Source organism: Ailuropoda melanoleuca, chromosome 2 (genome assembly GCF_002007445.2).
Source record: "Ailuropoda melanoleuca isolate Jingjing chromosome 2, ASM200744v2, whole genome shotgun sequence".
Classification (NCBI taxonomy): Eukaryota; Metazoa; Chordata; class Mammalia; order Carnivora; family Ursidae; genus Ailuropoda; species Ailuropoda melanoleuca.
In genome coordinates, this window is record NC_048219.1 from 27,699,905 (window position 1) to 27,721,292 (window position 21,388).

General features: G+C 46.3%; 1 protein-coding gene across 1 annotated transcript in view; it reads left to right on the forward strand.

Annotated features, from left to right (window-relative positions):
* The window catches only part of SHISAL2A (shisa like 2A), a 16,185-nt gene extending 13,349 nt beyond the window's left edge, over positions 1-2,836 (forward strand). Inside the window, exon 3 of the mRNA XM_019795842.2 lies at positions 2,564-2,836. Within this exon, the coding sequence (XP_019651401.1) occupies positions 2,564-2,817 (254 nt within the window). The 3' untranslated portion in view covers positions 2,818-2,836. The remainder of the gene's footprint in view (positions 1-2,563) is intronic.
* Positions 2,837-21,388: the final 18,552 nt, after the last annotated feature.

The window sequence follows — 21,388 nt, forward strand, 5'->3', positions numbered from 1 at the left end:
CCCCGCCGCAGCTCTCCCTGCTTGTGCTCTCCCCCCACCCTCTGTCAAATAGGTAAATAAAATCTTTAGGGGAAAAAAAAACCCTTAATTTAATTACATCTGCAAAATTTTACCATATAGGGTAACATTCACAGGTTCCAGAGATTAGGACCTTATATCTGGGGGCTACCATTCGGCCCACTATACCATACAAATTAGCAATTACACTCCTACGTATTTATCCTAGAGAAATGAAAATGTATGTCTGCACAATACCTATACATGTATGTTCATAGCAGCTTTATTTGTAATTGACAAAAACTGGAAACAACCCAAAAGTCCTTCAATGAACAGATTGTGTTCAATGGAATATATGCAGCCATAAAAAGGAATGCACTATTGATACACACAACAACTTAAATGGATTTCAGGCGTGTTATATAGAGTGAAAAAAAGCCAATCTTAAAAGATTGTATACTATATAGTTCCGTTTATATCACACTTCTGGTATGACAAAATTATAGTAATGGAGAACGGGTTAGTGGTTACCAGGAGTTAGGTTTAGGATGAAGGTCCGAGTATAAAGAGGAAGCATGAGGAAGTTTCTTTGTGGTGCTGGAAGACTCTTTATCCTGACTGGGGCAGTGATTATGTAAATCTATATATGTGATAAACCTTGATAGTACCATACACCAAAAAAAGAGTACATATAAAAACTGGTAGAAATTGAAGAGGATTTGTAGTTTAGTTAATCTGTCAGTCTCCTAGTTTTGAAGTTATTCTATGGTTATTTAAGATGTTATCATTAGGGAAAGCTAGGTGAAGGGTAAGTGTACTATTTTTGTAACTTCTTATGAGTCTTCAATTATTTAAAAATAGAAAGTTCAAAACAAACAAGAAAAAAGGAAATTTATTGGCTTTGTAGGTGAGAAGTCTAAAAGTAAGGTGGGCTTTCTGCATGGTTTGAATAGAAGTTCACTATGTGGTCAGGCTTGTGGCTCCATCCTTTAAAATTTTTTCAACTCTACCCTCTATTTTGAGTTGGCTTACTCCTCAGGCTGACTTTTCTTATGGTAGAAAGTTGGCTACCAGCAGTCCCTGGGCTTGGAACGGGATTATCTGATTGGCTGAGATTAGCCAGGCCCCACTCCTAGAGCTGGGATGGGCCAATACCACCCAAATATAATTGCTATTACCGGATGGGAAGAGGTGGAAGGAATGTTAGGTAGCCAACTCTAATGTCCAATATAACTTCCTTCTTAAAATTCACTCTTCCCCTGGTTTCAGAGGCATCATTCTTCCTGCGTATCCCCCATCAATGGGTCTTAAAGCAAAGGAGTTTTCTAGACAGAGAAGGTATAATATGTCATTCTGGTCAGAAGAAACAGCACAAGCAAAAAATCAGAGATGAAAAGGAATGGAGCTATTTATGGCACAATGAAAACCTTGGTGTCACAAACATAGAGTTCTTAAGGGAAGAGTGATAGAATGAAGCCAAAGAGAAGGAATAGGGCCAGTATGTGAAGAGCCTTGAATGCCACCCCAAGGGTGACAGGTAATGGGAAGACACTGAAGGCTTTTGAGAAAGAACAGTACATGTACTCACTTGACTTTAGAAAGCTCTCTCTGGCTACAGCTGGAGGGTAGACTGAAGGAGCCCCAACTAGAGGCTGTTCCAGTGGTCTGGGAGGAAGAAGATGAAAGCCTGACCGAGGGTGGTGGCCTTGAAGATGTAGAGAAATGGGTGACTATGGAAGACGGTAATTGGTGGAAAGAGCGGGACTTGGTGACTCACATTTCTGACTTGAACACTTGATGTGCTTTTTTTTTTTTTTAAGATTTTATTTTAAAGTAATCTCTACATCTAACATGGGGCTTGAACCCACAACTCTGAGAGGAAGAGTCACACGCTCCACCAACTGAGCCAGCCAGGTACCCCTGAACGCTTGATACACATTTTATCCAAAAAGGCAGGAATGTTCAATTTTATCAAATGTTCCTGATAAATCAAGGAACATAAGGATTTGTAAGTGACTGTGGGATTTAGTGACAAAACATTTTGAGGTATGCTGGGAGCAGAAACCAAGTAAATTTCGGCAGAATAAGTCATGAACAGGAAGTGGGGAACACTAAGGCCAAGTTAGCCTCCTTTCAAGCTCATGTACAAGAGGAGGAGGGGATAAATCAGTAGGTGAAGAGTGGAATCTGTTCTTAAAGAAGAGAATAATGTATGTTTTAAATTTTTCCAGCACTTCTCTGAATGCTAGCTGTGTAATCAGCCTGTACCCTCACCTATAAAATGAGTTTTTAATAGTACCTACCTCATGGGTTTATGATCAAGGTCAAGTCTTCATTTTTTCCTGACAATTGTTTATTGTCTGTCTCCCCCACTAGACTCTAAGTTCATTAGCTCCTAGTGAATGATGTAGTATGTTGTTAATAAATATTTATTAAGCAAATGATGCATTTAAGGCTGAGCTCAGTCCTGCCCAAGGTAAGCGTCAGGAAAGTTAGCCAGGGCGTGTGTGAGACTGTTGGGGAGGAAGGTTTATAAGAGGAATGCCTTCCGCTTGCTGTTTTCCAGACGCCAAGGAGGAGGCGCCCCCTGACTGCCAAGGTGGAAATGCAGGCAATTCGATGGACGTGCCAGGAGTGAGCATTCTTGGGCAGAATCACCCCTTCCTGAACCCACGGCTAGACTACAACGAGGAGCAGGCTGTGGACCCCAAACGCCTGCTCCAGCACTGCTTCATGGCCACAGTGACTGCCAGTGACATCCCAGGCAGCCCTCAGGAGGTCCCTGTCCCAAAACTAGACCCATGTGGACCAACCCCATAAACATCCAATAAATGTCTCTGCACCATCCTTTTCTCGAGCCTCTTTCCCGTGAAAGGTGGGGGTGGGGATGATCAAAGGTACTTTGGAGACTGGTGGATAAATGAGGGCTTTCCCCAGTAAACCCACCCAGCTCTGCTTTGGACCCAGTTATACTGGTCTGCCTGGCCTACAGTTGACTCCTACTTCTCCTGCAGCTCTGCCATAAGGAACAGAAAGAGAAGCAGTGTAGAGTTTGGGGAGGGGGTTAAATTACTTAGTCCATGCAAAGTACTTAGAACAGTGTTGGCACATGGAAAGCACTCTGTGTCAGCTATCATCACCATCATCATCATCATTATTATTTTATTGTTAAGGAATCTTAGGGCAGGATGGCTGACTGCCACCCCTCTCCTGGCTGTTCTCTTCATCTTAACTTTGGCAGTTGCTTTAGGCTTTGCCTTGGAAGTGCAAGGCAAGGACTGAGGAGACTCAGTGGCCACTGAAAGCAGCTCTCAACATTTCTGACAGTGATCTGACCTACTGCTGGATTTGACAACAGTGAAATGGCCACTCTTAGATATTTGTGCATGGGGCCTGAGCCAGCCAAGGGCACATGGTGGGGTGGCAAGGCAGGGTGTCACCTGCAGAAGTGGCCTAGGCTGGGAGTCGAGAGATTTTGGTTCTGGTCTTCATTTGTTGTCTTCTGTGTGTGTGTATAAGTGTGTGTGTGTGTACGCACCCACACGTGTATGCACATGCATATGTGCATGTGCGCATATATGTGTGTTTTATTTTCAGCGCTCTGAACCCAGCACCTTTGTCCACTTATCGTACATCCAGCAGTGTCTATTCTGTGCCAGGACTCGCATGGGTTACCAGAAACAACAGGGAATCAGCCAGAGCTGCTGCCCTCAAGGGGATCCCATGGAGGACAAGGAGAGCACATGAAAGGGAAGTGGGCCCAATGGTGGCCCCTCATGAAGTCTGAGCGAGGAATAAGTGATGTCTGAGCTGAATCATCAAAGATGAGTCAAAGTTCCCAGGTGAGAATGTCAGAAGACATTATGTTCAGAGTACAACCTGTTCCAAAACAGAGCCTAGCACAGCTCAGGAACTGCAAGTTATCTGTTTCTGTTGGAGAGAGAGCTTAGAGTACTTCCGTGTGTGTGTGGGGGGGGGGCACAAGTGGGTGACAGACGGGAGGTTTAGTCACTGATGTTCTGCATGACCTTTCACGGGACAGATCCTGTCTCTCTTAGTATTCCCATCAGTAAATTTCAATTTTTCTCTGAACTTCCTGTGCTGAGCCTTCCAGGAGGTTTCAAGGAAGAAGCCGATACTGCCCGTGCCTTTAGGCTGCTCATGCTCTGATAGGGAGACGTAATCTATAAATTCTGAAAACTCAGTTGGTCATCAGTGGCCTAAAGCAGTGGTTCTCAAGCATCAGACTGCATCAGAATCAGATGGAGGACTTGTTAAAACACGGATTGCTGGGCCCACCTCCTTCGCACCTTGGAGTGTCTGCATCTGTAGGTCTGGAGTAAGTCCCCTCAATTTTAACTAGTTCCAGGTGATGCTGATGCTGCTGGTCAGGGCCAGCTTTTTGAGCATGACTGGGCAGGAAGAACAAAGAGGACCCAGCTGGAGAGATTAAGAGGAAACCTCACACTGAGCAGGTTCCCTGAAGGTCTAGTAGAACTTCCCAGCAGGAGCCTGTGTAGATGGGGTGGGAATAGGTGGAAAACAGACGGCGTGTTGCCTTTGCTGATCTATACATCCCAGGCCCCAGAAAGCTCTTCCCATGCCCCATGTTTCAGGTTCTCCCATTTGAATTCAATCATTTCTTCAGAGCTGGCTCTCGCTGGGGTTGGCTTGTCTGAGTCTGGGGTCAGAAGCCAACTGCCCACCCTGTGAAGTGGGAGCCCCATTCACCAGTAGAGCAGGAAGGAAGCTGGGTGGGCTGACGCGAAGACAGAAATAGTCTGCGCTCACTGCTGCTCCCAAGCACACATCGACCGGCAATTATCTCTTGTAAATTGCTTTCCCGGTTACGTTCAGAACATGTGTGTGTGCCTGCCTGCCTGCCTGAGAACAAACACTCAGAAGGCACAGGGTGGAGGCGGCTAGCTGGGGAGTGGGCCCCAGACGGAGGGAAGCCCAAGTCTGAATCTTCAGCCAAGAATTAGGGAACTGTTGAATCTTAGACCTCGGGAATATTAGAACCCTGCACTCGCCCTTATAACACTTCTGCCAGTTCTCTCAAACATTCTTATTTGTTTATTCCTTCAACATTGACTGCCAATGATTCTTTGCCAGGATCTGGGCTAAATGAAGTCCTAGTCCCTGTCCTGAAGGAGCTCATGGCTATGGCATCTACAGGAGATCCCTAATACAGCTAAAGGCTAATTTAGGGAAGCTTCTTGGAGGAAGTGATGTCTGAATTAAGTCCTGAAGAACCCACTGACAGGTGAAAAGCGGTTTGTGATGCAAGATGGGGAACAGCGTTTAAAGCACAGAGAATAGCATACACAAAGGGCCAAGCTAGGAGAGAGCAGATGGTGATTCAATGGACAACAAGTAGTTCAGTTTGGGTGGACACTGGAGTCAAGGTGGGATGGTGAGAGAGGAAGCTGGAGGGGTATGTGGGCCAAGTCCTGAAGCCTTTGTCATATTGAGGGTCTCAGGCTTTATCCAGAGGGCAACAGAAGTGACTAGAAAGGGTTTAGAATGGGAAGGAACTCAGAACCTTATGTGATAGCTTGCTTTCATGTTCTTCATGACATTGAAATAAAATGTGTTCCCCAGGAGCTCTGCTTTGGGGGCCTACAGAACATCTGCTCCTTTGGTTCCTAAAACCTCAGAAGTCTGAAGGGCAGTGATGGCTCACGTGTCCACAAGAAATGGCTCAGGCCCTGGACTCTTATTAAGGGGGGGGGAGGCCATTCCATTGTTATTAATGACTGGTCTATGCCCTGTTAGCTCAGGGGCCAGAGCCTGGTACAACAAAGGCCCAGGCCATAGACCAGAGCCCAGAAGAGTGCTGTCCTTCACTCTGTCCCAGAGACCCAGGAGGCTCTCACGTGTACAGCACTGACAAGGGTATGAATTGCTCCTTGCATGCCTTCTCCATACCTCACAGGATCAAGACCACCCAGAGTGGATGGTCCACTCAGGGAGTGTTGACTGAGGACATTGTGTGGGCCCAGTACTGTGACAAGCCCTTTAGGAGAGAAGATGCAGCTCTGTCTGTCTTGGGGACTTACCATGAGGGATGAAAAGTAGGTTTGACCCACAAAACCCCTAGGGAGCAGTCAGAGAATTCAAAAGCAAATGCCAAGCTGTGGGTTAAGAGCCATTAGAGTTGCAGAGAGTTTATAACAAAAAAAAAAGAAAAAAAAGAAATAGCCTTGGAAGCCTTTATGGAGGAAATGGGGGTTGAATTTGACCTTGATGGATCATGGCAATATTTGAAGGGTCTCAGTGAGGTAGAGAAAGTGTTCTATAATGTCAACTTATATTTAAAGACAATACTACTTGTGGCTCCAAGGACTTCGGACAAGTAGATCATTCATCTCACCAGCCCTACCCCAGCCATAGTCATTCCACAAACATACACTTAATATCTTTAGTGTGCCAGACCTTGCTCTGAGCACGAGGAACAAAGTAATGAGTCAGTCAAAGTTCCTGTCCTTGATGAGCTCTCAGGCTGTTGGGGAAGACTGATAACTTAAAGAGACAGTTTCAATATAGTGCCGAAAGTGCTTTGTTCATTCACAGATTGAAAGATGGTTATACCAACCTTATACACAGTGTTATAATAGTGCAATGTAACTTTGCCACCCCTCAGTCAAGGGATGGAATGTATTTTCCCATCCTTTGTTTCTATGCTAACTTTGTGATTTGCTTTGAAAAACAGTAAGTGGCAGAAGTGACACTGTGCCACTTTTGAGTCTAGGCTTTAAGAGACTTTGCAGCTTCCTCTCTCAACTTCTTGGAATGCAGTGTTTTAAGCCATATGTTTGGGGGAGTTTGTTACATAGCAAGAGATTACTGATGCAGTTCTTTTCGTGTGTTTTGTTACAGTTGTGACCGAGTGTACATGTCTTCTCCATTTGCCTGAGAACTCCTCTATAGAGGAAAGAAACTGTGCTAAATATCTTCTGTTTGCCACTCCAGATCCACTTTCTGCCCTTCTCCACCTTGCTCTGTACCTTGAGAGGGTTACACAAAGAGACTACCTTGCACTCTGGAATCTGCTAGCGTCTGGCCAACTGGAGTCCCAGGAGAGTACATATTCTCCTAGCTTCCCTCCTGAAGGCTCACCACCGGGTGCATCTCTGGACCGAGGGATAGGATTCCTGTCAGATAGCCCTCACAACAGCTCTCTTTGTCCAGATTCTGGTAATTGCTCCCTCCCCTGCTCCTTTAGGCCTAAGGGTAGTAACCAATGCTCCAACATGACTTGTCCTAGAGTATTTCCCTATTCCTTGTCCCTATATTAAATAGTCCCTTTATTAAACTCTTCTCAAATTACCCAGTTTGAGAATGCCACCTATTTCCTTCTGACATCCTGAATGATAGCTTCTTATTCCTTATTCTATCAGCTGCCACCTAGCTCACAGTATATGCTCAATAAAAGCCATTTGGTGGAGGAATAAAGATTCCAAGAAATTTGCTGTTAAAGTTACACTTTGATCAGAAAGACTGGGGTCTGGATCCTGACCCTGTAGTTTTCTAGCTATATGGCCTTAGGCAAATTTCTTCACTTCTCCAGAAGAGTTTCGGTTTCCCTATGTGTTAAATTTGGGTAACAAATACCAACACTTCAGGATTGTTGCTCAGATTATAGATAATGTTTGTAAAATGTTTGGTTCACAGTAAATTATAAATATGACTTTGGTGAGAAGGTAGGAAGGATTTCACAGCCATTTGCTTGTTTCATTCTCGTTACATCACTATGAAGATCCGTATCCATCTATCTATCTATCTATCTATCTATCTATCTATCCATCTATCTATCTATTTTAGCAAACTAGGACCAGGAAAGGAAAACAACCTGTGGAAGGCCACACACTGAGCTGGAAGTAGTCAGAATTTGAATCCAGGTTTCTGACTCTTGGTTCAGTGTTCTTTTTTGCCATACCAGGTGAGGGGTGAGGAAGAGGCATGGCCTCGACACGCCTCTCCAATAAGCCAACCGGGAAAGAAAAATAAAGTGTCACCTCCTAGGAGAAGCCGGCAGGGGCCACCTGCCCCACCCTCTTCTTCAACAGAACTTTTTGAATTTTTCCAAGAAAAGGTCTTAGCCTGGCTGCCTACCTTATTGCCCTGCAGGAAACTTGAGAATGAAATCATCCTCCTGGAGATAGGATGAGGAAGCCCCAGCACATGAAAGCAGTACATTTAGTTGGGCAGCTCAAGGCACTGGAGTCTTCTCCCTCATCTATGCCCTGTTGAGCACCCCTTTCCCTTGCCTCAGGCTTCCTTCTCCAACACTCCAGTCCTCAGCGACTAAGCCCTTCTCTGAGCTAACCAATGCCTGCCACATAGTAGGTGCTCTTTAAACCTTTTGGAACCAAAGAATGAATGTGTCCGTCCGCATAAATAGTGGTTCCACAAACACCAATGTCCACCCTGTGCCTCCCCGTTTGTTGGGGTGGGGGATCCAGAGACAAATCAGACAATGCCCACCCCTCACATGATCCTCATCTTAGCATTCGCCATCTCCAGTGTCTTTGCTAATAGTTTCATTGAATACTGTCAGAACTCAAAGGGCTCTCAGAGACCTATTCCTTTCAACTGTCTCATTCTACAACTGAGGAAACCAAGGTGCAGAGAAACCACATTCTGGTACAGAGAAGGGCAGTGATTAGGAGTGAGGGCCGCGGGGCTCAGACGCCGGCCCTGCCCGTGACTTGCTGCCGTCTGACTGGGCCGTGTTCTCCCCGTCTGCAACAGGCGGCAGGAATCCTGCAACAGGGAGCGGGAATCCTGCAACAGGGAGCGGGAGTCACCGCACGGCCTGCGGGAGGGCAGTTCTAGTGCGGAGAGAGGAATCTCGGACGAGGCCTTTGTCCTGCGAGGAGGGAGCTTCCTTTGTGAAGCCTTCATTTTCAAAACCTCCAGCCCAGGGTTCCCAAACCCCGCCTTCTCTCCCGGCTGCCGTGTTACCATGGAGACCGTAAGCCCCTCGCAGCTCCCTGCTGTTCGGAACCCCTCCCCCTCTTCCTTCTCTCCCAGCTCTTTCTCCCACGGCTGCAGATCTCCCCCAGGGCCGATAAGCTCCCGAACTTCCCCAGGACGGGAATTATTATCCCCGTTTGAAATCGGGGAAAACGGAGACCCAGAGAAGGGGAGGGACCTGCCCCAGCTGCCCGCAGCCGGTTAGTGGCAGAATCCCAAACGCAGATTTCCTGAGCGAGACGCCCCTCGTCCTCACCACAACCACCCTTGTGGGGCGGCGCGCTGCTCCCCAGGAGGCTTATTGTTCCTTTTTTTCTTCTTTCCGCATTTTTTGGTAGTTTAACTTTTGTTCTAAGAAATTCAGAACAGGTTCTGACTAAACTCGGAGGGACTTGAAGTTCTGTCTTTACATTAGTGACTTCAAATCTATTCTTGGATTAAGTTGTTAAAGTCCTTTGTGAACTGAAATAGTGCTGCATGATAAAACCTGCCAAAAACCTATTGCAGAACGTACCCACCCTGATTATGCTGATGCAACAAAGATAATCACCTCTTAGGGCATTGCAATTTTCCAGAATGCATTAAGAAAAACAGTATAGGCCATGCAGAATTTAACACAACAAACCTCTGAGAATTTGGATACATTATGTATGCCAGATACTTAGAAGTGTTCCTATATCTATAAAAGACAAGGGTATCAAACCCTTGGCATATGGAAAATAGAATTTATCGTGCAAAGCTGGATTCCAGTCCCAACCTGCTCCTTTGGCTCTTCCGCACATTATGCAACCTGAGAGTGGAATACCAACCCCTTCTGTGTGATGGCTGTGCAGATGTGAAAGTACTTTGGAAGTTACGATAAGCTCAAAAGATGTTATTTATTGTTATTAAATGAAGGCTGGAGAAGGATCTCCTAATTTTTGCCCCAAGGGCCTTCCATTGTCAGATTGTTAGATTCTGAAGTTTTCTATGATTAACGTGTAATGCTAAAGGTCCAGATTCTAGAATCCTAAACCTGATTCTAATCCCAGAACCCTGTAAGTCTGACATTCTCTGATTCCATGCAAGTGTGAAGGCAAGGTCTGAAGGCCAGACAGGGTGAAGACCCAGGTCAGCATTCTAGGCCCCCAGGGAGGAGCAGCTGTCCCTGCTATCTGTCTGGGCTCACCCATGGAACCATAGCCGAATTCCCATCAGACCTGTCTTCAGCTCCTACCCTTCCTCCAACCAGCTTTCCTTAGGGCCTCATCACCTGTATTATCCATATTCATCACACATAGTCTCCCATTAGGTCCAATTAAATCACTTTGCCAACACTGCAGGAATCAAAACCTCCCTCAATTATTAGGCCCAACAGAGGAGGCCCCCATTTAGGATGACTCCACCTGTCATCCCCTCTTGCCCCATACTCCAAGCACCATCCCCCTATTCCCCCACACCCATTAGCATAGTAGTTTACAGGAGCATTCCTTTCTGCAGGTTCTGGTACATGGTGTTCCTCCCTGATGGCCTCACAGGCAGCTGCTGACTCACCCCGGGTCACAAATGCAGCAGGTATCCATGTATTCAGATGGGGCTGCTTCAGGAGCTGCAGCAGCATGGGTACATGTAAGCTTATATGTGTGGACACCACCAGGACACCAGCCCTGGGCTGCAGGCTTGAGACCTGGCTCCCGGGCCACTACAGTTAAGAGAGTTACATTGAGCTAATACCTTCCTCTCTGTCTAAAGAGAGTATTCTGGCCCTGTGGGCCTCACAGGGTGTTCTGAAGCTTCTGAACCAATGTATCAACAGTCAATTGTTCAGAACCGATGTGTTGTGATGTAAGGTGATATCTTAATACAATATACCGAATGCCGCTCATGGTCAGCCCCATACCAGCACCACCGCCTAGCTGTGTGACCTCAGGCCGAGGTCATTTTACTTTTCTGAAACTGTTTCTGCGTGTGTGCATGCGTGCGTGTGTGGTTTTTTGAGTGCTTAGTTTATGCTGGGCACTGTGTCTGGCATGCTACACGGTTTACTCTATACCAGTCAGGATTCTCAGTTGCAAACAATTGAAACCATCTCTGGCAAAACTAAGCAAAAAGGAACTTTACTGGAAGGCTGCTGGATGGCTCACTGAAATGATGAAGAGACTAGAGTGCCAGACAGAAATCAGGGGTAGCTGGGCACAGCCAAAGTCCTCCGCAGGAACTGTCTGCTTAGGACAGACTCCACTTCATGCTACACGGCCACGTGCTGCTCACCACCGCCCTGCTGGGCTCTTGTCCCCACTGCAGCCTCCTGACCTAATCTCTGTCCTCACCTCTCTGCCTAACTCCCACCGGACTCAAGGCCCAAGTGGGGGCATGGACCCAGCCCAGCCCAGACCCACATGGGTCAGGGGAAGAGTTGCTGCCCCCCTCAGCTTCCATATAGCCTGGAATTCCTCCAAATAGGCAAAGCGTCTGGATGCTAGGCAGCCATCCATGGTCAATGTCCACCAAAGCCTTCAGCAGTCTTGAGTCAGGGAATGTTACCTTTTACAGATGGAAAGACTGTGTCTCTGAAGGGTTTACTTACTGGTCAGCTGGTAGGTAAGTGGGTTCACTAACATTCACCTCACAGGAATGGAAGGAACAAATGGATGTAGGTAGTCAGTAAATATTAATTCCCTTCTCCCCCTAATAGCTCTTGCTGGGAATGTTTGCTCAGCCATGGGGAAGGCTTTCAAAGACTTGTTCACATTCTCTGTGACTCTGGAGCTGGCCCCTAACTTCCTGGCAATACCCACAACTGTGGTTTATACCGAGGGACTGACTCCTATGCAGACAGATCATTGTCACCATCGTCATCACGTTGCCTTTGGTTCATTGGAGTCTCACAAAACCTGTGAGTTAGGTATTATTTCAGTTTACCAAATGAGAACACAGGGCCTCAGAGAGGGTAAGTGACTGTTTCAAGCTCACAAAGCAAGTCAGAGCCCAAGTTATATGCAGGTCTCCTGTTTCCAGGGTCTGCTCTTCACATGGCCTCTATCTCAAAGGAGCAGGCTGAAAGCAGGACATTCAGGATTCAACATAGGCACAGAATGACATGGCTGGAAGAGGCCTCAGAGTTTTTGCATTCTTTCTCCCTTTTTACAGAAGGGAAAGCTGAGGCCTAGAGAGAGGAAGTGCCCTGCCCACCTTCACACAGCACTGTCTATGAAGCCTCTGTACAAGAGCCAGGTTTTGAATACAGCTCTCTTGCCTCCCAGTTTAGTGAGAATTGCCCACATGGCTACGGAGCTCATTTTAAACTTGATGTAACTAAGATGGACAGAGGGATGTAAATGGCCCACTTAGCTGTTGGGATGAGGGCCTGGCTTAGGTGTGGGCCCAGAAGGAAGGACACAGGAGCAGGATGGCTGAGAAGTAGGAGGTTTTGAACCTCCAGAAAATCCTGTTCCCTCATAATCAGGAAATGTCTTCAAACGTTAAGAGCCAATTATCTCATCCTGGTTGGAACGGATTGATACAGACTTAAATTTGTGGGTTATTAGAATGGTTGGGAGGAGGGATCTGAAGGCAATTAGATTAGACCCAGACAGATCAAACTCGTGTGGCCCAAAGAACTGGACAGTCTGTGATCCTTAGTACCTTCATCTGAGGCCCACACCCAGATACTGGGGAATTTCCATGTGCTTTGGCCCTTGAGGCAGCCTTCCTACCACACAGATACCCCCTCCTACCCTCCTGACTCCTTCCAAAGTCAGCTCAGATAGCATTCCTCTAGGATAATTTTTTTATTTTTATGCTGGGTTGGGACCTACCCTAGTCTCCCACAGCCCCTACACCTTTCCTATGTATGTCATATCTGTGACCACACTGGGTTGTCATTGCCTGTGTACTTGTCTCCTCCATTATAGACTGTTAACTCCAGGGTATGGAAAAGTCTGCTGCAGAGAGGCCTCAGCAAAGGTTAGCTTACTGAGTGAGGGGATGGAGAAGAGGAGGAGAGAACGCCCAGGAACCCAGTCCTTACCCCATTTCCTCCTCTATTCCCACTGTAAACTCCAGGCTGAGGGACATCAGTCTCTGTCCCATCCTAATTCCTGGATTTAGCCTCCGGATCCAGTTTCTTTGATAATGAAGCCTCAACTCTCTCCCAACTAACTCTGACCTGGCTTCCCCTGCTCCTGACCAAAGACAAGGATCCTGAGTTGCCTTCAGTCTAATGGCCCCAGAAAGTGATATCCAGTCCTGAGATCCCTGCAGGTAGCTTTCTGGCCAGTAGCTTAGCCAGGCTACCCAAGAAGACAGGACCGGAAGAAAGGACAACAGGAGCCACAGGCTGGCATGCCCTCTGAGAAGGCCCAGACACAGGCACTGAGGACACAGAAGAGAACAAGGTAGTCTACTGGGGTCTTGAATGTGAAAGGTATTTGAGACATATCTCAAAAGAAAGTGGACAAATGCAGAAAGGAAAAGGCGTCACAGTGTGAAGGTGACAGAAACCCATGAGCCAGCCAGGTGTCCATAAATGAGAAGCTCTAGCAGCCATCTGGGTCTTTCCTGGGCCTTTACAGGGCACTAAGCTAGGGGATACAGGAGTTAGAGTCTGAATCAGAGGCCCAACACTGAGGTAAAACTAAGCAAGGAGGATGCCAGGACATGTAGAAGGAGGTGTTTTAGGGACCCGGTTCCATCAACATTCCAGAACATACTAATATTCTAACACACTCACTTTCCAGCACGCCACATTCTGTCACCTTGCCATTTCATTATGGGTGACATTCCACCCCTGCAACATTCCTCTCTCTGCCATTCCAGTGTTCTGCCCCACCAACATTCCTCCTTACCACCACTCCAACATTCTCAAATACCAGCACTACAATGGGAACTTCCAACCTTCCAACTTCCTTCTACTAAAAGCATTTATTTGTTTCTTGGTTCACTTATACCAATGACTCTTAATATTTGGGAGAACACAAATTAAGAAATTATTAAAATCTCTGGCTCCTTCTTGTCCAGGAAAAAAAAATATATATATATATAAATTTTGCATGTCATTTCAGATTTTCAGTGACCCTCAGCAGGGTCCATGAACTCTAAGGTAAGAACTTTAATTTTACCCTGCCTTAATCCAGAAAGACATTTAAAATAAAACAAGATCTAAGTTTAAGATGGGATAAGATTGAAGAAAAAAAAAAACATGGTAGGGACAAAGTGAAGCCTGGGATGATGCAAAAAGTGCAGAACATAGTGACCTACACAGCTAAATTTGTATCCCACATATTTAGCCCAAGACTTCCAGCAGCCAAGGCAAAAAGAGAAACCTGTTCACTTACACAGTGCAGTGTTCATGAGATAAAAACAAACCACTAACTCTTTAGGGGACATACAACTATTCTTGGTATGAAGACCAGACAAGAATTTCTCCTGAGATCCTCATAAAGAATGATGTAATGGACCATGGCCTCAATAGAGCTCCCTCACAATAGACCCAGAGATGTGTTCTGTAGTATAATGACCAATTTGTGTCAGTTGGCCTGACAATTTTCTCAGTTTTTGTTTTTGTTTTTTTTAAGATTTTTAAATTTTAGGGCACCTGGATGGCTCAGTTGGTTAAGGGTCTGCCTTCAGCTCAGGTCATGACCCCGGGGTCCTGGGATTGAGCCCCACAGTCATGTTCCCTGATCAGTGGGGAGTCTGCTTCTCCCTCTCCCTCTGCCCCTCTCCCTGCTTGTGCTCTCTTGTGTTCTCTCTCCCAAATAAATAAATCTTATAAAATTTTTTTTAAAACTCAAAACTGATTTATTTTGAAAAATATTTTATTTATTTCTTTATTTGACGGGGGGTCAGGCAGAGGGAGAGGGAGAAGCAGGCTCCTCGCTGAGCAGTGAGCCCGATGTGGGGCTCGATCCCAGGACTCTGGGATCATGACCTGAGCCGAAGGCAGATGCTTAACCAACTGAGCCACCCAGGTGCCTCAAGGTTTATTTACTTTAGAAAGAGAGACAGAGACGGGGGGGAGGGGGGAGGCAGAGAGAGAGGGAGAGAGAATCTCAACCAGACTCCCTGAACGCAGAGCCCGAAATGCGGCTTGATCCCAGGACCCCATGATCATGACCTGAGCCAAAATCAAAAGTCGGATGTTCAACCAGCTGAGCCACCCAGGCTCCCTAACACTTTCTCAGTTTTAACACTTGTGTCCCATGAGTCCCTTTGGTCCCAAATTGAGATGGTTGACCACCTTGTTTGTGAGTTATAGTTCAGTCAAATCTTACCTCGGGTAAGATTCTAAGGTATCATGTATAATGAAAATATCCTTGGAAATCCTTTCAATCATTCAACATGTAAAGTACAGAACCATCTCTCAATAGCACAGCCAATTTTTCCTCTAGTAATAGAACAGACTGGTGTTCCTTTGATGGTATATCTGAAGAGACTGGCTTGCCTTAAACACTAGAATCATACTCAGTGTGGCAAAATGCGTACACACTGAGGGTTTTATGAGGCAGGTAGGAACTGATACCAATGGAAGGAACAGCAGATTTACTTCTCCCATAACACACATATTCTGGGGAATATCCTGAGTGAGTGAAATAATATTTAATATATTATTGATCTTTCTCTTCCCATCTGTCTCTTTTTATTCACAGCAAGTAAAATTGAATTTCTGTAAGTTAAAAAAAAATATATAGTACCTATCTCATAGGGTTGTTGTGAGAATTAAGAGTTAATATTTATAAAGCACTTGAAAGAACACCTGGTACAGAGTATTTGCTCTCATTGTTGTTAAATATGGATATGCTAGCAGTCCACTGCCTGTCCTACAGCAATCCTGGGTATAAGTTGATGGCAATCTGGGAAAGATATTCTGTGACAGGGACAAGGTTTAGGACCCCAGCCCTCTGCAGTTCCAACTTCATGAAGGGATACTTTCTAAACTAGAGTTGCTGAGGGACTGCCTGCCTTTAGACAGTTCTCCCCAAGCTGGATCTCAGTCCGAGGTCTTAGGTGTGAGTGGCTGTGAAGACACCCTGGTGAGGGTTTTGCCTCTCTTAGTCCACTCCTTGACTTGGAAGATCCCCAAACACCAGCTAGAGAATAATAGCTCACCGAGCTCCCTCGGTGTCCAGATTACACACCCCTCCCATGCAGTCTGTGCTGGTCTTGGCGGGTAGCCCAGGCTAGCTGGGGTCTGTTCAGAGGCCTGGCATGAGTACTGAGCTGTCTGCCACACAGATCAATGAACTACCTAATGTGAAAACACTCTGTACACTGTGAAGTGCTGTGCAGGTGTGAGAGACCAGGATTAGTATACGGTGGTGCTGAGTTCGGAGTCCAGAGAGATGCTGAGACTGGAGCTTGGGCAGTGACCACAGGATGAAGGGAGAGAGCAAACAGGCAATTATTTCAGAAGGCCTGGAGTGAGACACACTTGATACTTAATTATGCCAAGGCCAGCAATCGGTAAGAAATCCCACGCAGCTGGTTTCCTGAATCCTTCTCCAGGCAGAGCGCACATTTCCCTGAGAATCTCAGAGAGGAAAGTAATAAGAATTACTTGATTAGTTTACCAAATACTCATCAGATGCCTACTCTGGTCTATGTACTGGGCATAATGGTCATGATGTCTGACCTAATTCCTAAGGTGGGATCGCCTTGAAACTTCCTTGACTGTTAGCCGCATCCCAGCTCCACCACTTACTGACTCTGAGATCAGCAAGTCACTTACATCTTCTAAGGCTCAGTTTATGTTACCTGTTAAATGAAAATAATGTTAAATAATACCTACATCGTAGGATTGTCCTGATGATTAAATAAAACAGTAACAAACACATAACGGTGCTTAGCATATGTCTGACACTGTTTTAAGTGTTTTTCATATGTAAACTTGTTTAATAAAAATAACCCCAGGAGGTAGGTACTATTCTTATCCCTGTTTTCCAGTTGATGAAAGGAAGCACAGAGAGGCCAAGTAATTTGCCCCAGATCATACAGCTAATCAGTGGTGGAGCCAGGACTGAACCCAAGCAGTATGCTTCCTGACCACTCTACTAGCCTTCGTTTCTTTTTTTTAAATAAGCTCTATGCCCAGTGTGGGGCTTGAACTCATCACTCCAAGATCAAAAGTCACATGCTCTACTGACTGAGGCAGCCAAGAGCCCCTATCCTTCATATTTCCAATGACATGCTAAGCATAACTCCTTGCCCACAGTAAGCACCCAGGTGATGTTAACTACAATTATGAGTATATTTTAACAGCTTTATTGAGGTATATTTTACACATTATGATTATGTTTTGACTATAAGGAAAGACTTTCTCACACTGAGCTGAAATCCGCACCAGATCATCCCCCTCTTCTGTGAGTTCCAGTTTACCCCAGAATCTCCTGAAAGCCTGTGTTCTCCCTTGCCCCATTCCAGTCTTTTAGAGATTTTCAGCCACAGGCCAGACCTACAGAGGCTTGATCTGGCCTTTTTCCTGTCTGTTGGTGACTCAGCCATTGGTCCACAGGAATCGACAAGCCTCTGACAAGTCCCAGGACCACTGTAGGTCAGGGGATGCTGCCTCCCACCTCAGAGCACAGAACCTACATCAAGAAACCACATAACCGGTAGGACCCAGTGAAATGAAAATGAAAATGCAGGTTCCTTGTTAAGAAATTATTAAGAATTTTAAGGCTGTAACAGTGGAGCATTAAACCAGGCGTGGGGCTCTATGAAAACATGCAGGTGACGCATGCAGGAAGCCAGCCTGAGCAGCACCCTCTCTGGCTCTTCACCACCCACACCACCTTCAGTCCCTCCAGCCCCTTAGAAGACCTGAGAGGCTGAGCCTGGAAAGCTCCGGGCATACCTGAGAAACATAGGAAGCATTTGGCTCCAGAAGAGTTAAAGCCCACTTGGGCTCTGGAGTCCATCAATTAGCTCTAAGTCTACCTCGAACCTCCCTGGCTATAAGAGAGTCAGTCTGCCCACTTCCCCCCCAGCTCCCTTTGTTGGAGGCAGCCTTATGGGTTTAGTGGATGGTAGTACAAATACCAGATTAGGATCTGGGGACCTATCATTGTGTTGCTGTGCAACTGGAGGAATTTCACGTCCTCTCTGGTCTCAGTTTTCCCGTCTATTAAAGCGAAATGGTTGAATTCAGTATCAAATTATTCTTTCACTGAGCACTGAGCAGACATGTTCACACTGTGATGATCCTATCATTAAACTGAGCACTTATTATTCTCGAGACACCATCATACCATTGTACATTCCTTGGTTTGATCCTCATGACAATCTAAGGAGATATTTTTCAGAACTCAAGAATTTAAACTTGACAGGGGTAGTGATGTTTGTCTTTTTTTCCCCCTCATGATGTATCCCCAACTGCTAGAATGATGCCTGGCACATAGCAGGTGTTCAAAAGCCATTTGTGGAACAAATGAATGAGGAAACAGTCCAGAGAGGCAGTGATGTGATTTGTCCAGGGTCTCATAGTTAGAAAATACCACAGTCAGGATTCTAATCCACATCTGCCTGGCTCCAAAGTCTATGCTTATGCTTTTCCACCTGCCATATGGGTGAGTCTCGTTTTATAGATGAGGGAAAGAGGCTCACACAAATGGAGCTCCTCTCCATTATCTCTACTGCCTCTCTGATCTTGTGGTTCTAAGTGCCTCCCCACCCCCCCACCCCCGCTGCAGTAATATCACTTTGAAAGCTAATGCAATTTGCCACCTCTGCCCAAGATTCTTCTCAGGCCTAAGAATATTCTCTCTTCACAAAAGCAGGGTCGCTGGCATAGGCAGCTCAGGTCCAAATCCTGCTCTGCTACATACTGCTGTGATTTTGGGCAATTTCTCAATATCTCTGAGCCCCCAATTTCCTCATCTGTAAAATGGGTTCCATACTTCCTAGACATCCCTAGATGTCCCCTCCTCCAGGAGGTGCCCTGCACACAGCGGGCCCTTAATGAATGTCGCTGTAATTACTCTAGCCCAGAGCAGCTTTACGGTCAAACTGGCAGCCACTGATAACTGCCGTCTGCTGGGGCCTCCTAGAACCTGACTGGAGGCCACTGGTTCAGGGAAAGTAGGGTCAGCTGCTATTCTTGGAGCTGATGGAATTCAGCCGGTTTCAAGTTCCCTCAGAAAGCCCTGGCCCAGGCAGTTCGGCTGGTTATGTGAGCAGTGAGATCTGACCTCAGCATGTTCTCCTGGGCTCTCTACATGGCCCAGACTGGAGAGAACCTTGGGGCACAGAGCATGCTGCACGGAGACCACGTCCTCCTGAAGCTGACCTCAGCCTTCTAACTCTTGTTCATCAGCATCTATTTGGCACCCAGAAAAGCCCTGGATGCTGTTTTGGGATCTCCCAGAGATTGCAGAGAGTTTTCAACCTCTGGATGACAGGCAGCCTCGGGAAGTGGCAAAAGGGGTCAGGAGACAAGCAGGACTCCAGTTTAATCCGAGCTGCACTCCTCTCTAGGTCTGTCTTTTTACATGTTACTTTGTCTATCTGAGCCTCAGTTTCTTTGCCTGACAGCTCCTCACAGGGCTGCTGAGAGGATTACAGCATCTGGCACATAGTAGACGTGAGCTCCTAAGTGACAGAGAACCTGTCACATTCAACTCCTGCTCAGTGTTGGCTGAATGGGTAACAAATTATGGAGGACACTGAATGGAAGTGCCTTATTGGGCTCCCATCTTTCACCACACTCACCCCTGACCCCAATCCTCATGTAGAATCAGTTTCCCCTGCATCAGCCCTGACAGGTAGGCATCTCATATTGGCTTGCATATCCTTGTGATAGGAAGCTCACCTTTTCCTAAGGCTTCCTTCCATCCATTGGGTCTAGTTCTGAGGTCTGTCTCCTTGCAGCTTCCATCCATCAGGCCTAGCTTTGCTCTTTGGAGCTGTACAGAACAAGCCTGGCTTTGCTTCCAGAAGATAGTCCTCCAGTGATTTATTACACAATTACAATGTGCCAGGCATTAAACTAGGCATCTCTCTTACTTTATCTCATTTAATCCTTCAACCTTCACATTAGTCCTGAAAAGTAAACATTATCCCTACTTCGGTGATAAGGAAAATGAGGCTCAGAGAGGTAGCATAACATATTTGTTTGTGGCAGAGAAATGATTTAAACCCAGATCCTTCTCCAAAATGTTTCCTTTTCAGTGTTCAATGGATCCCCTGGAAGATAGAATTTGTATCCCAGAATCCCTTCGCTTTCCTTTAGTAAAGATTTTTGACGCACCTTATCGGTACCAGATCTTGACTAAGCACTGGGAACAGAGATCAGTCAAGACATAACCCGTACCCTTGAGGCACTTACAGCCTGTCCCAAACCCACTGAAAAAAACCAAGAAGTATAAGCATTGTCAGAGCACCACAGACCCTGGGGATCAAGGAGGGTTTCCCGGAGAAAGTGACCTTTGGGCTGAGCGTTGAAGGACTATTAGGAATTGGCTACGCTTGTGTCCAGGAGGGCAAGAAAGCAGATGTTTTGGTGGAGATGCTGTATAAAAAGCTGTAGCTGTGGAGCCCAGACTGCAGACGGTCGTGGTGCCAAACGGAGATACGACTACGAACCACGTGAGTGGATCATCTGCTTTAGTATGTGCAAAAATCTCCCGGGGTTTGCTTATTTAAAATCCAGATTTTTGGGGTGCCTGGGTCACTCAGGCGATTAGGCGTCTGCCTCTTGATTTTGACTCAGGTCGTGATCTTGGGGTTGTGGGATGGAGCCCATTTTTGGGCTCCACGCTCAGCAGGCGTCTGCTTGGGATTCTGTCTGCCTCTCCCGCTGGTGCTCTCTCTCTCTAAAATAAATAAACCTTAAAAAAATAAAATAAAGGGGTGCCTGGGTGGTTCAGTCGGTTAAGCATCTGCCTTCAGCTCAGGTCATGATCCCGGGGTCCTGGGATCAAGCCCTGCATCAGGTTCCCTACTCAGTGTGGAGTCGGCTTCTCCCTCTCTCCCTTTCCCTCCGTGTGCTTGCTCTCTAATAAGTCAATAACTAAATCCTTAAAAAAATAATAAAATAAAATAAAACTAAATTTAAAAAAAGACTGTCCTGAACACAGCCTGAAAAAATACTGACCCATCATGAGTCAGCTCCAGCTTAGACAGGAACTTTTCTCGATGAGCAGCTTCAAAAACAGCACACCCCTGTGGCTTACACTGGTTCCTAGATTCGAAGACGAGCCTGAGCCTGATTTGTCTTGGGGTGGTTGGAGGCTGCCGAGGTGCCACAATGCGCTGTTCATCTCAGCAAGCAGCCAGCCTCATTCTGGGCACCGCGGACAGAGATGAGGCCAATCAAGTCCCTATTCTCTAGAACTCAGAGTCTTGTGGAGAGTGGAGGCCATCAACACACAGATGATAACAGTGTGATCAGTGCTGCAATGGATAAAACTCAGGGCAGAGAAAGTCTCTAACC